The sequence below is a fragment of the Alligator sinensis genome, unplaced genomic scaffold (genome assembly GCF_000455745.1).
Source record: "Alligator sinensis unplaced genomic scaffold, ASM45574v1 scaffold138_1, whole genome shotgun sequence".
NCBI lineage: Eukaryota > Metazoa > Chordata > Crocodylia > Alligatoridae > Alligator > Alligator sinensis.
Window position 1 is genome coordinate 3,636,035 of NW_005841862.1, and position 15,472 is coordinate 3,651,506.

General features: G+C 46.0%; 1 protein-coding gene across 1 annotated transcript in view; it reads left to right on the forward strand.

The window, feature by feature from the left end:
* The window catches only part of ITPKB (inositol-trisphosphate 3-kinase B), a gene marked incomplete at its 5' end in the record, with an annotated part of 121,090 nt that overhangs the window by 95,388 nt on the left and 10,230 nt on the right, over window positions 1-15,472 (forward strand). The window contains one exon of the mRNA XM_025216211.1: window positions 2,153-2,267. Within this exon, the coding sequence (XP_025071996.1) occupies window positions 2,153-2,267 (115 nt within the window). The remainder of the gene's footprint in view (window positions 1-2,152; window positions 2,268-15,472) is intronic.

Consider the following 15,472-nt stretch of genomic DNA (forward strand, 5'->3'; position numbering starts at 1 on the left):
TGTGCTTTGTAGGGCACATGTATCCTACATACCTGGTCAACAACAGTGTCTGCACTGTGCAGAGAGCAATTATGCTCATAGTGGCATTTCCCAACTGGGTGGGAAGTGTGGTGGGCAAGAGCAGAGTTAGTAGGAGGCATAGAAAGAGCAGAGATAACTGGCATTGTTTCTGCTCCATCCCTATAGCAAATATGCCCCACAAGTGGGGTTATGTGCCTGACCTGCTTCTGAGCCCTGGGACAGTGTGCAGTCTTTTAAAGCAATGGCGCCCTCTGGTGGCTGGATCATAGGTAGCTTGAAATAGGAGTAGATCCTTTTAATGGACTGAAAGAACAGGTCTGTGGGTGCGTCTACCGGTGCACGTTAATGCACGTTAGCCTATTTTAATGTGCATTAAAGCCTCACTTAAAATGTGCTAATTAATGCGCATTAAAATAGGTCAATGAGCATTAAATGTCACTTAAAAACCATGCTTTTTAGTTAATGCACATTAAGACAGGCTAATGCACATTTTCTTGGTACCTAACAATGGATCCAGGTACTAGATTTAATGCGCATTAACTAAAGTGCATTAATGCACATGCAGATTCACCTAGTTGAGGGTACAGGGCTCTGGCACCAGCTCTGCAGGGTGCACATCCATGAGCTTTGTCTAGTAAGTGCATCTCTTGTCTGCAGCCCATGAATGCGCTGCACTGTGGCAGTTCCTAGAGCAGCCAGCAGTAGGAATGGTTCACGTGCAAAAGGCTGCAGACCCTGGGGTCAGCTTGTCCCTTCAAGCTTTGTTTTCGGTCTTCGGACCCTCAGCTTTCAACCTCAGCTAACCACGTGCACCTGACCCCCACACAAAAACACCATACCATACTACCTGGTAAGCACTAGGTTGTCCCAAGGTGAGTCAGGGGGTGGAGGATGGAAGCCAGCAGAAGACAATGAAGTGCAAAACAAGTGAGGGAACCAAAAGTTAGGCAGAAATGGTTGATAAAAAGGCACAAGATGGCAGGAGGAAGAGGAATGGTGGTGCTAGGGCACTGCTTGGATGGGCACAATGCTGTGAAGGACAAAGTCACAAGTCTATGGCAAGGACACCACTCGTTTGTCCTGAGGGGTTCCCAGGATCCTTTTGTTTTCTCCCATTGGAAGAGATGTACTGACCTAAAACATGTATTCCTCATTCCATCGCCTTCCAGGATTGTTTTTCAGTAACCAAAGCTGCTTTCAATTAGAGGGAAGTGAGAGGAGCAGAAAAAAGCTCTCTCATTGGACTTAGGGGAATAGAAAGGTCTAACCTTGGCAAGGTTCCTGAATAACTCCTAAGATGCTCTGTCATATGTGACTGCTCTGGTATGATATTAGAAAGGTTCAGGACATGGATGTGAATAAGAACACTGTTTGCAGTTACGAGATGAAATTACACAACCTCTCTTTCTTGCTGGCACAGGGTATGAGTTAACCAGCAGATGCTGTCAGAAAGAAACTAGATGCTTTGCTCAGTATGTTAATGCAATTTAAAATAGGTTAATTTTTGGACTTGCAGACATCTGGGCTAACTTATAAGAGTCGTCGCACCTCTGTCAGCTAGAAGGGTCTGGACATTTGAGGTGAGATGGATACTAGTTTAGCTTGCTGCTGTATTTAATTAATCTGACTAAAATAAACCTGAGCAGAGGGGATAATTGCTGCAAGAGAGAAAAGCTTTGGAAAGCCCATGAGAATGATATATAATCCCCCTTGCTCTCTGGTGACTCTTTAATAGAAGTCAACATCAACTTACACAAAACAAAAATAAATGACTGCTTCCTGGTTCTTCAGTACATGACATAAATCTTCTGCTGAAGATTAGCGCTTTGGCCAGTGTCAGTGATGGGACACTGGATTTAATGAATCTTTGGGCTGTTTTAACATGGCTGTTTAAACTAAGAACAAAACCCAGGAGTTTTGTTTTAAATTGCCAGGTCTAATTAAATCCAAAAGTTAGGCTTTGTAAAAGTACCTCAGAGAAATGTTTCCATTAAAATAGCAATCAAACAAACCTGCTTGGAAAGAATGTTTAAAACAAACAAGCATGTATAAGTGGTCTCCATCCCCCCAAGCAAGAGCCTTCTACTAGAAACTGGCTGCAAACAGAAAGAAAATCTCAGTCTGCTTTCAGGTTTTGGAGGGAAGGAAAGCCTACATAATGGAAATGAACAGCAGAAATGGGAGAAAGCAAAGCAGATGTTTAAAATTCCAACCACATTCACAGCTTCAAAGCTTTCTTGTTACAGGTAAGACATTTTTCCTTTAAAAGAAGGGAAGCACTCCTTCTCCCCCCTCCACATGGACCTGATTCTGCCACCCATAGTGATTATAGCTCCTGGGAGTAGTTCCCTTGTACTTGAGTGTTTCACCTGAGTACAGATAACCCAACGTGACTCCATTAGGATTTTAATTTGACCCCTGAACAATCACCTGGAAATACGGCACATACAAAATCTCCATGAAGAGAGTGTGTGTAGGTGACAGGCTTTGTGAAAGAGGGAGGACATGGCAGGGTTGGGTTTCTCTATTCCTTTGGTTGAAGGGGTGTCCTGGGATTTGCTGTTGAGCATCAGGACTGTTCCTTGATCTGTCCAGCAGGTGACAAAAGGGGCCAGGGGACCAATGCCATCAGATGTTGCTGGGCTGCCCATGAGAACCAAACTTGCCATCTCCTCCTGCCATGCTCTTGCCACAGGCTGCCATAGGGTATGTCTGTAAAACAATAAAGGTTTGTATCAACTAGTCTGAAACAGCTGCCCCAACCAGGTCATCTCTGATGGGATCCTAGAGCTTGAGCCCTCTGCCATTCTGCTCCTTTTGAAATGAATGGGAGTCCTATGGGCACTGCATGTGCCCTAGGGCAGTGACCATCCTGAACCAGCTCTGCATGAGAGGAAGCTGATGGTTCAGTGTGGTAGAAAACAGGAGTGTGGGGGACTGCACTTGATGACCTGCTGGTCTGGTTTAACTAACTTTTTGTCATTGCTAGGTGGATCCTTGATAAAGATAGGGGGTGGGTGGGAAGCTAGCTATTTTGCTGTGGTTGCCCACATGAGGTTCAAGGGTAGCAGAGGGGCTGGGAGGAGGAGATGTAGGAGCAAGCCCTTGAGACTTCAAAGGAGAGTTCTCTGATCTAAGTAGGCTTTTTATTGTAGCCCTGCCACAATATTTACAAACACACAGACATCCAGTAGTTTAGGATCCCACTTGAGGAGTCAGCAGTGACTATCTGACATGGTTCCAGCCCTGGAGACATATTTATCTGTTTTCCCAGTGGAAGAGACTGTTTTGTCTGTTTTTACTGTGCCATTCCTCCCCCAACCCTGACAAGCCCAGACTTTCTCAGAAGAAACAAAGGCGCTTGCTGCACTATGCAGGCAAACAAAGGCTGGGGAACAAAGAACAAAAGCGATGGCTCCAATGTACTCATTAGGTTCTGAAACTGCATTTCCTCAGCTTGAATGTTGATGAAGGGCAGTACAATGCATGCCTCAATAGCTCTGCCAGCCTTGCAAAACAATTAAAAACTACCGTAAGGGAAAAGAGGTTTTTTATTAACTATATTTTCCAGAAAATAGTTAGGCTGGGAAGACGTTCTTTATTCAGTCCAATTTGAACTTTATGCTGGGGGGGAATGACAGCAGCTCTGGGAAATGTGGCGCTTTTTTTCTCCCCACTGAATAGGTCTGGCCTCAACAGAGTCAAGGCCAACTTTCTTCTTACTCATCTCTGGTTATGTTACTCTTGCGTAACAAAGAGTTGGCATGCATCCATTACAGTTAGTCCTCATATTGCTCTCCCACCACTGACACCAATGTTTATCTCAGTGGCAGTGTGCAGATTCCCGTTTGCAGAGCCTTGCACAGTGGTGAACTTGGTAGAGTTTATGTCTTGGGCAGCAGACTCATACCTGATAAACTTTGCCCTCTGGGGCACCAGAATAGAGGTAGTGGGGTTTGAAAGTCTGGTCTCATAGAGCAGAACTAAGGCAGGATGCTGCTGAGATGGGAGCTGTTGCCATCATCAGCTGGGTGACTTCTTCCCTGGCTCTGCAACTGCTGCAGTTCTGTATGGAGAATGAGGTGGTAGAAATGGGACTCTGGTTGTGAGAGGGGAATTTGCTCTCCAAAGTCCATGTGATCCCTGCCTCTACTGACACTGCCTGCAAAGGTTCCAACAATGGAGGTGTCTGTGGTGACAGCCACTCCATCCACTCAGAACTTGTCTTGGAGCACCAGACTGTCACAGTGTCTGGGCCCCTTTCCATATTCATCAAAGTCCTGTTTTTCCTCTGGTTTTCTGGTAACTATTTCAGGTCTTACCAGGGTGCTTGGGGCCTTTGCTGAAATCAGTGGTAGAAAATTCTCTTTGATGCCACCAGGCCATTAGCCTGAATAAATAAGGCACACAGGGGTCCCAGTCTTTTAAGGAGCAACAGGGTATGCAGCAGTGAAAGGCTGTATACTATATGCAGTAATGCACAGGATATTTACTAAGGACAAGTTTAAGTAAGTAAGGAGCCTTTTCCCAGTGAGAGCAAATGGTGGAGGTTGCTGCTTAACAGAGAGAGTCTGTTGCCTTAATGGAGATGCATTCAGGTCACTTAATGGTACAGGCAGTCCTCGGACTTACAACATAATTGGTTCCTGAAAACTGCATCTTAAGTCAAAATGTTGTAACTCAGAACCATTTTTCCCATAGGAAACAATGTTATAAATGGGGATTGGTTCCTGAACCAAGGCCTGATACCCTATTTTCACCAAAAATAACCCAGAATTTTGTAGTCAATCAATTATAGATGAATAATATAGCTACATTAATGCATTTATATGTTAAATAGCAATCATATTGATTTGGAAGGACTTCTTTGAGGTGACTTGGCTGGACTTTTTGAAGGGTTCTTGGCTGGAGTCTTCTCAGGAGTCTTGGCTGCAGGTTTTTCTGGAGTCTTGTCTGCTTTCATAAAGAAAGTGTCCAAGGAAGTTTGGACAGATGTTCTCCAGGGAGATGGGCGACGCAGCAAACTTGTTCACTGGCATGGCATTGCATCGGATCTCGCGTTGTAAAGTGAAAACTGACGTCAGAAAGTTGAAACAGGGTGTCAATGTATAAATGTTGTGAGTGCAAAATGTTGTAACTCGAAACACTGTAAGTCGAGGACTGCCTGTATACGTGTGTGTCTCATTCTCATGCTGGGTCAGACTGTCTGTCTGCTCCTGAGACAGTAGCTGTTGGTCCTTCCCTACCTATGGTACATCCCAGAAAGGGTTTGAACTGCTCCACTGTTTCCAGGTCCTGGCTGCTGTCAGACAACTTCCACACTTTGGCTTTTGTGTCAGGCTCCCGATGTCTGTCCCATAGTCCCTTTCTCTGGGTCTACAGGCCATGGCCAGAGATGATGCAGTGGTGCAGCTGTACTTTGATTCCTGTTCCACCCAAACTTTAAACCCAACTGCCTGGGAGGATAAGCAGCATTTCTATTCAGGCATTGAGAGAGTCCATTGACTTCATGGCTCATTATCATCTCCATGATTCCTGCTAAGGTCCACTCCACAGGTGTTAAAGACCCTCTCTCCTTTTTAGTGGTCTTGATGTTCCACTATTCAAACTATCCTTTCTTCCACAATTCTGCTGTCTGTTAGCCCTTCCTGGTAATGTCTCTCTTCTATTTCCCAGCTCTGCAGATTGTTTTTAGCTCAAGTGTGGTCATATTAACTCAGGTATAGAAATAACTGACTGAAGTATTGCAGACAAGGTCAAGATACTTAAGAAGGTTAGATTTTGTTTTATGAATCTGAATAAGACATGCACATTTAAGTATAATAACAGCAGGACTAATGACACAATATCTTTGGACTATTTTAGTTTGTTGTGTTTTCTTTTTTTAACTTTATATATCATCTGGCAAATTAGAGTATATTCCAATAGCTATATTTGCTTTTGCTTTGATTGCAAATGGAATATTGTAACATTAGCCCCCTTTCACAGCCTCTGATGACGTGAGTTCAGGTTTCCAAAAGCTTATGCATCTCTGATTTAGTCTATAAGGTGCAAATCTACCCTGCCCTCTGCCTGATTTCAGACTAACACAGCTAACTACCTCATTCTAACAGTACATCACCTGAGCAGGGTATCAAATAGAGAGAGTGATTTGAATACAAAGGTTCTGGTTTCTCTTTAACTGGTGAAAATGGTGTGTTGTGTTATCACCCCCATTTTTAAAATCCTTGATCTGCCTGTGGTGATAGTGCCCCTGCCCAAAACCAAGAATCTCTGTAACAGTACAAGGCTTCAGGCCCACTGCTCTGGGATCTATTTAATTGGGACAAAACCCTGTCAGCCAAAGGTTTGTGTAGGCTAGAATAGTCTCTGCCACTGTTGCTGTAGAGAGACAGTGCAAGCTGACAGAAGGAGATGCATTGCTAGTTTATTCACTTTTCTGAACACCATAAAGTAGGCCAACAAAAGCTCTCTTTTGTCTACCTTACAATTTGGATGGCACAGCTATGTTGGCCAGGGGATGTGATTTTTCTTTTCCTTCTCCAGACTCCTTGTTGACGTAGTTGTGCCTGCAAAACTCTGCAGAGCAGAGCTGGTTTAAGTGGGCCCTGCTGCATCTTTAGGTGACGTACTGCTCAAATGAGGTGGTTAGCCATGTCAGTCTGAAGTCAGGCAGAGGGCAGGGTAGATTTGCACCTTATAGACTAACTAAATCAGAGATGCATAAGCTTTTGGAAGCTTGAGCTCACTTCATCAGAGACATGTGAAAGGATATGCACAGAGCAGGCTATCAAATAGAGAGAGTGATTTGAATATAAAAGACAGGGATGAGAGGGAAGGATGGGGGCCATGCTGGGAGAGGCAAAAGAGTAATAAACCCATGGTGACAAAGCTATCACCAAAACTAATCCAGGTAATGGGATAAGAATCCAAAGTCCCGGTTTAGACTACACTTAATGCAATTACAGTCTGTGGATGATTTCTTGTTCCAAAATTTTGCATACAAATCAGTTTTTAAAACTTTGTTGTTTAAGAACGGCTACTCTGAGGTCAGCAATGGATGTCCAGGGAGGTTTAAAGTGTTCTGCCACAGGCTTGTGTTTTGTTCTGAAATGGATGTCAGATCAGTGGTCACTCATCCTTACGCATATGGATCCCCCCACCTGCCCGGTGTAGACAGCAGAGGGATCATGTAAGCAGCAGGTGATGGTGGCACTGGTAGAGGTGAAAGAGAACAAACCTTGGATGTTACAATCTATGTCATTTGGTCCAGTGATGATGTGGCCTGTATTGATGTAGGGATAGAGTTTGCATCTGAGTTAATTAGAATTGCACAAGATGCTCTTTAAGGGTTTCTCTCTTCAGCTTTGTTATTGCTCTTTACTATAGCTCTTACCCCTGGCAAAGCCAATGACCTGACCAACTCACTCCTATTACATTTTCCTTCACTGTGTTTCTCACGCATACATAGGTTAGTCCAATTAATTTCAGCTGGCAACACTTGTTTCCACAGTAACAGCAGTGCCTCGGCTATGGTTTAATTTCATTTCCAGATGGATCACTTAACGCAAGTCAACGCTTGACCTCCCCAGGAAATGTGTCCTTCCAGTAAACACTTAGGATTCAGGACTTAGTCCCTGCCTGATACTGTGGCCTGGAGGCCTCCATAAAATGAAGAAAAGGAGCAGAGCTTCCCAGAAGGAGTACAGGGGACTTCTCCCACCACATGAACCCAGTGAGTACAGCTCCTTTAAGTGTCTTTCCCCATGGCCCCACCTACTCTGAAATTACAATGTAGTCAGGTGATCCAGTTAAAGGTTGTATAGTGTAGACAGGACCTCTCTGTGTCCCTGTAAACTCTGACATCCAAGGGTGCCTGTACATGTGACAAAAATTGCCCATTTTTGCGGTTTAATTGGGTCATGCTCTACACGTAGGAGGATTTTTTTTGAGATTTAAATGGGTTTGTTACATTGCAGACTAACCACCTCTGCATGTAGTTTCATTTGCAATGTAGCTATTTGTAGCATTGCAACCTTTTGACAACTCACTCCCACACCATGGGAGAGGTGGGTTGAAGGCAGAAGTGGCAAGGGGACCGATCCCTTTTTTTTGGCAGAGCCTGCCCATGTCTCCCACAGCTGAGGGGCCAGCTGCTGACCAGCTGAGTGGTCCTTGAGCTGCAGGGGACCCTGGTCCTTCCCTCCACAGCAATGGCACCCCCTGGGGCCACCTGGGCAGTCTGCTAGCTCCAGCTTGGGATCAGGGACCAGTTGGATCAGGCTGGGTGTTGTCTCCAAGCTGGGGCAGCACCCTCCCACTAGCCACCTGCTAGGTGGTCCCAGCAGGTGCTGCCGCTGTGGAGGGAAGGACCGGGGCCTCCTGCAGCTCAGGGGCCACTCGGCCTGCCAGCAGCTTGCCCCACACAGCTGTGGGAGATGTGGGCAGGCTCCACAGAAAAGAAAAAATGGATTGGGCCCCTTGTCATAATCATCACAATTAAAACCCACCATTTCAATTTGGGTGGCTAAACCCACATCACGTATACAAGTTCCCCAACAATTTACCTGTTGTTGGCTTGCAGTTAGGACCCAATCCATGCCAGAGCTTTCAATCCTGTTGTAACAGGTCAAGTAAGCCAGGATGCTGAAAGATGCTGAGCAAAGGGCCAGGAAGCTGTTATCCTCCAAATAGATGTAGCATATGCCACAGCAATACAACTTTTTGGGAAGCCACCACAACCGCAGAGCCTTAAACCTGACCAAGAGCAATTACCTCTAAGTAAGAGAGGACAGCTTTCAGACCAGGACCCCTTCAGGCTTTCACCTCTCTTTGGAGATGGACAATATCTTTTATAATTGGTGTTAACTGTGCTGTTGTCTTTTATGACATGAACCCTTCCTTTGGGATATGGACAAACATCAAACTCTTTTGTATAGTCTTCAGATTAGGGCAACTTCTGGTGGTCCTGATCACTAAAGACCTGGGATTTCTGTGCCTCTTGATGCATAAATAGATGGTTTGTCATAAAGTTAAGCCATAAAGATAATGGCTGTCTGAAAGCTTTCCCTTCAAGTGGAGAAATTAAGTGCCTTTGTCAGCTGATATCTGCTGGGCAATTCAGAGCTTTCACTATTGTCACTGTTCAGCAGATTCTGTATTATTTAATGGGATTAGATCAAATCATCTTGTTTTGGGAATGGAGAAATACAAGATAACAAACTTTCACTAATTATTGACAACTGGTTGAGGGCCCTGACAGATTACATGTTTACACAGATATAATCAGTGTAACTTTACCTCATTCAGTTTACAATTACCCCTGAAAGAATCAGGGCTAAAATTATACTGGTTTAAATTATCCTGATTTGGAGGTTATTAATTTTCAGCTTCTCCCAGGGCAGCTGTTTGCTTAAGGCAACTGGGTTAGTTATCTGTTCTGCTGACATTCAGTTGTGACATGCTATAATAGCACCTAATGCATTCAGCTACTCTGGGGTCGCTGTTCATCTATCCGCTCTGGATCCCAGTGTAATTAACATTTGTGTACAAAACTGATAGAGACTACACTGGTATAAGTGTGCCATGTGTCCAGGCCCTGAGTTTATCATCAGGTGGTTCTTCTAGTGGGTTTCATTGCTTATGGCAGGTGTTGTCAACTGGGAGTATGCGTACCCCTGAGGGTACGTGGGAAGGCCCTAGGGGGTACACACAGGTGGGTGAGGATAGAGCACTGCTACCCACCACCTCGTGCCTCCACCTCCCAGGAGCATGGCTGGGGGGAGGGGAGAGTAAGGGCAGCAGTGCCCCTCTGCGGGCTACACAGGTGCCACCTGGCCAGCTGGATGTGAGGGAGGGGGGGAGCTTGCACGCAGCGGCCACCACCACCCACCACCCCATGCTGCTCCACATCTGGCCATGCACCACCACCCCCACCTCCTGCTCCATGTTCAGCCACTGGGGGTACACTTATTAAAAAAGGTTGAAAACCCCTGGTTTATGGTATTACCTCCTAATATACTCTTTCTCTTGGGAACAAGAGACTTACCATCCTATTTCCTGACACTGTTCATATGTATACATGCACCCTCAGGCTATGTCTCTGCAAGTGCACTCAGGAAAGCTGAGGTGAACCAGCTGAAGTTGACATGTCATTGTATTCAAGTTAAATTGTGTTAAATTCTCAGGCAGGTGCCTCCTTTCAATAGGATTAAACTACAGTGATGAAAGGCTATGTTACTCTTGAACAACTGGGCTTCATATACTGAGTAGAAGCCTCCTCACAGGGGATTAAGCACTCTAGCTTATGTTCATTGTCTTCCCACTGTTAAGAAAATTAAGATGGATTCACTCTCAGTCCCCAAGGAGTTCTCAGGAGCTTCTGCAGGGCAGGCAGTGTGAGGGGCTGATTTTTCCTATTGAGGGAAGTCTCTGCCTTCGATTGAGGGGCTGCAGTACTAAGTCCTCCTGCTTCATTTCAGAACTAATAAATGCGCTTAGCTTTGTGTGTGGGTCATATTCTACTGTGACAACAACTGAGTGCCTGAAGGATTGTAGTGATAGCTCATTGACTTCCAGATGCTTCATTTCTGGGAATGCCTGCTTGAGGTTATTTGTCAAGGCCTCCAGAGCTAAGTAGCATTGCTCATACTGCGAATTCTGCAGCAGAACAGCAGTGATAGTTTGAAACAGGTCTTGTTGTAAGAGTTGTTTTATGTAGTTGGGAACTGCTGCCAACTATGTCTTAAGCTAATTCAACACTGATTGTTAAGTTTGACCTTAAGGATGTCCTTCAGCCTATACCTGTTGTCCATCTATGCTGTAAACCCCTAATCCAGACCCCCCTCAACAACAGTTCAGTCCACCTTGGATGCTCTCATGAACTTTAGGGTCTGAGATCAATCCTGAGCCAGCCAGTTTCCTGTAGTGTGGTCAGAACTTACCAAGGTATGTATATGGGTCTTGAGCATAGGAAGTCTGCCAGCAGCAATCCCACAGTTCTCTCTGTGTTCTGCCCTTCTGCACCTTCCTCTCTATCTCTGTTGTCCCTTGCTAGAGACAGGCCCTGAAGGAGAGAGAAATAGTCCATGGACCAATTCCTAGCAGAGCTATCCTCAAGGAATAGGAAGCATAGTATGGATGGAATGGGTGAAGGCCATAAGATAAAATATATCCAGGAAGATATTTCCAGGGAGCTTTCATGGGTTTGGCTGGTTGAAGGCAACACTGGGCATGTCTACACATGCTATTAATTTAAAGTAGGCTTACTGTGCAGAAAAATACTGTGCAGTAAGCCTACTCAGGGAGCACACCTACATCTGCTCCCTCTCGGGAGCAGATTTGCTCCAGCCTTCCTTTGCCTCACTGCAGAAGCCAGGGGGAGCTCCAGGCTCCCCCTGAGTGCTAGCCCAGTGGCTGGCAGGGAGCACAGGGCCAGGAGACAGCTGTTTCCTGGTTCTGTACACATTACGGGGGGAGTCCTGAGGTGCAGGGGGTGGGAGAGCTGTTGCTGCAGAGCTCTCCCACCCTGGGGACAGGCCCCATGCTCAGTGGGGCTTCCCTGCTCAGCCCAGGGCTGGCCATGACTTGTCCTATTTTGGGGCAGGTCCCAGTCAGCCCCGGGCTGGGCAGGGAACTCTCCCGGTGCAGGGAGCTTCTGGGCCTGGCTCTGTGATTGGAACAGGGGCTGGGAGATTGCTCCCTGCTTTTGGGAGCTGCCTGCTGCTGGAATGGGCTCCAAGCATGGAGCCCGGCTGGGTCAATGTCCCCTTGTCCCAGCAACAGGCAGCTCCTGGCCCCAACTCTGATCACCAGGAGCTGCTGGCTGCCAAGCCAGGGGGACGTTGTCCTGGCCAGGCTCCGAGCTTGGAACCCACCCTGGGAGCAGACAGTTCCTGGGGGCAAAGCATAATCTCCGAGTCTCCGCTCTGACCATGGAGCCGGGGCCAGGAGTTGCCTGCTGTCAGGGCAGGAGGGCATTGTTTCAGCCCTGGCTTTGTAACCAGGCTGGAATCTCTAGTGAAGACAGGGTTTCTGTAGCCACTGGTATTTTCAATAGCATGTCATGCAAACATGCTAACAGCAGATCTAAGTGACACCATGTTAAAAATACCAATGGGTGCAGGGGCCTTGTTTATTCTGAGCTTCCTATCACTGGTGCAAATGCATATGTATTAGGGGGATTTTTTTTCTTTTAAACCTGCTAACGGAGACAATAGACGGGGCCTTGGATACTGAGCTGTGCTATGGAAATGTCAGTCTTCTAATGAACCTAGTCTTTTAATGAAATGTTTTACAAACTAGGAGCTTAATGTGCCCTTTGACACTCAACTGAATTCAGTTGCTAGAACAGGGGTAAAGCTGGCTGGCTGGCTTTATGAGACACATGTTGCCATATAAAAAATATCTCTGCCTCTTGAGAACACCTGGATACTCAGGGAGAGCTATAACCTCCACTGCAGCAGGTAAGACAGAGAGTGATACTATGCAGGAGGTTTGTTTTTATTCACATATTAACGTGAGTGTCTGACTCTGCTGTGCTGACAGCCTGGTAATTTGCAAGCTGCGGACTCTGTAGGGCTATTAAAATACATGAGGGAAGAGGCAGATGGGTTTTTGAGAGCACAGTTACATTAGCGAACACGGCTCATTCTCAGTCCATCTTTGCTGAACGTGTCACTTCCCCAGCTGGCGTGGCCTGATGAAATATTCTCTACCAGCAATTAATCTCCTCTGAAGAATGTGCCCCATATGCAGATCTCCACCTGAATGGGAACTGGCATTATGCAGCTTCATATACCGAGTAAAGTGCAACACAGATGCAAAGCAAACATCCATCCCTCCCTTCTGCTCACAGCTCTGACACATTCATAGGGACAGAGTGGCTTAGGTTTTGCTAATGCTTGATGCTGCTGCATAATTTACCAGCTAAGCCCGAAACTATCAGGGCCTCTGCCAAAAAGCATGAGTGATACCTCCCTTTCCTTCGAGCTGGGCATTCAAGTAAGGACTGATGAGAGTGGATGCCTGCAAGAGGGGCTGATAACAATAGTACCAATTTCAGAAGTGTAGGAGTTTCTGGGGAGTGTAATATTCTTGCAAGAAGGTGGGAAAAATGGCACCCTTGTATAGAGAGATTTGTGGTGACAATCACTAAAGAGAGGTCTCCGGTACACAATCACAGAAGAAAGGGCAGTGCAAGTAACAGCTGAGGCTCACATTATTAAATGAGATTCTTACTGTGCTTTTGATAGGCATGTTACCTAATTCTAGTTTGCTGCTAGAATTCCCTGTTGTTCTGTTTCTAACAATGCTATTTTAAATTCCTATCAGCAAGCTGGAGGGAAGAAGGCAAGTGTGCCTGTCATTCTCTCCTTGTGATGAAGCATTGTTGCTTCACAGCTTGAGTTTATTTTCATTTGTTGCCTGAGCTGTTGTTGCATTTAAATCAGCTAATTTGTTGTGTTCCAACCCTGCAGTCCCAGAAACTGGCACAAAAGATAAGGAGTAGTTCCCACTTATATATAGAAAATCATAGGGGTTAGGGTCACAAGCCAACAAATCAAAGGGAGGGAACAGGTAAAAAGTAAAGAAACAGCGATGCTGTGGTAACATACACTCAGCACCTTAATAACCACCCCCACCCCACACACACACACGCCTCTGGAGGTGTCCCCAGATAAGCCTTTAGTCCTTAAACCACTCAAACAGCAGCTTGCAGCTGCTGGCAATGCTGAGTCCAGCTCCTTGGGTTATATATTTGCTTTGGGGTGGAGGGGGGTGCTTTACTTAGAGCGGCTCTGAGAGCCACTCTAAGCACCGCAGCATCCCGTGTATTCAGCATCCCGTTCTTCAAAATGGCTGTGGTGGCACTTAACTAAGCCTCACTCAATGAACTTTAGTTAAAGCGCCCCCACTGCCATTTTGAAATGTAAGGTTGCTGAATACACATGACACTGAGGCTGCTGGAACATGCTAATTAGCACATGCCAGCAGACTTGCAGCAGACTTGATTCACTGAGTCTGCTCCAATGTGTGCTAATTAACATGTGTTGGAGCAGAGGTGCATCATGTGTATAAGTGCCCCTTCAGTCCACAGTTTTGGCTTCCCGAGGCAGGGAGATCTCCAGCTCCACTGTGCACTCCTCTGTGTAGGACTGGCCAGGTTCCACTGGCATGCTGCTCTCTCTTCCCCATACTCCAGTCTCAAGTTTCCTTTCTCTTGCCACCCAGCCCTCTGGGAGCTGCAGACCAAATGAATACTCAGCACAGCTCTGTAGGTTGCCCCCTGCCTCCTCCTGCTGTTACACACATTACATTCACATTTCAATTGTTATAAATAAGCCTTGTATTCCTCTAAGGCAGTGGTCACCAACGAGTGGATCTCGCTCCACCGGTAGATCTCAGAGCCTCTTGTGGTAGATCTTAGGGTCTCTTGCAGTCGATTTGAGGCTGGGGTTGGGGAATGAGTGCCCGCATGCATGAACATGCACGACCCAGCCCAGCAGGTGTGGTAAAAATATGTTATAATCTAGTCATTATGATTTTGCAATAACGTTTGTGTAGCAGCTGTGTGGTAAAAATGTCTCATCTCCCTACACAAAGGCTTCACAACTGAGAACTGTTTAGTTTCACTACATAATTGCTTCTGCATATTATCACACTTGCTTCTGCTAAGGTATGTAGGCCAATGATAGATGTACGAGTAGCACTAGACTTCTGCAGACATAGCCAGGAACAGATGCAACAAATAACTCCTTACGAGAGATAAGAGAAGAGGCACAGGGAAAGGTGCTGATGTGAAGAACTCAGACCTTGACCAAAGAATGACCGAAATGGACTTAAGGACGGCCCCAGGGAGGAGATTTAAGATGTAAGTAAACCATCATAGACCCTGCTAGACATATGTTATAAGACGTAATACTTGGGCTGCCAATAATTACGCGACACGTTAGAATCTTTTGTTTATGTTAGCTATAAAAAGGAACCCCAGACTCTGTTTGGAGTCGACACGGATTTGAGTAAATTAAGCTCCCTTGTCGAACTTGTTTGCAAACAATAAATCTGAAATTAGACCCAGCCTGTGTGTGAGACTCTCTCCTAGAGGTGGATTGGACAAGCCTCCAGGGGCACGAAACTAGCCGTTTGTGCAACAATTTGGCGACCCAGATGGGACTTGCCCTTGGACCACCCTGGGGTAAAATAACAAGACGGGAAAGGTGTTCGTGAAGTGCGCACCAGACTGATTTTGGAGTCTGTCACGACACTGGAACCGTTAGTTAAAACACCCAGGAGGTTAAAGGCTCTCCCTTAAATGAGTCAACCAGGCTAAGTGGGTCCGAAGAGACGGCGCCAGGGTGTTGACGGAGTAAGTATTCGTTTGCCTTGTGTCATTTGGGTAGTTTGTTTTGTTGTGTGGTCTCTCGGGGAATTTGGAATTTTGGAACGTTCA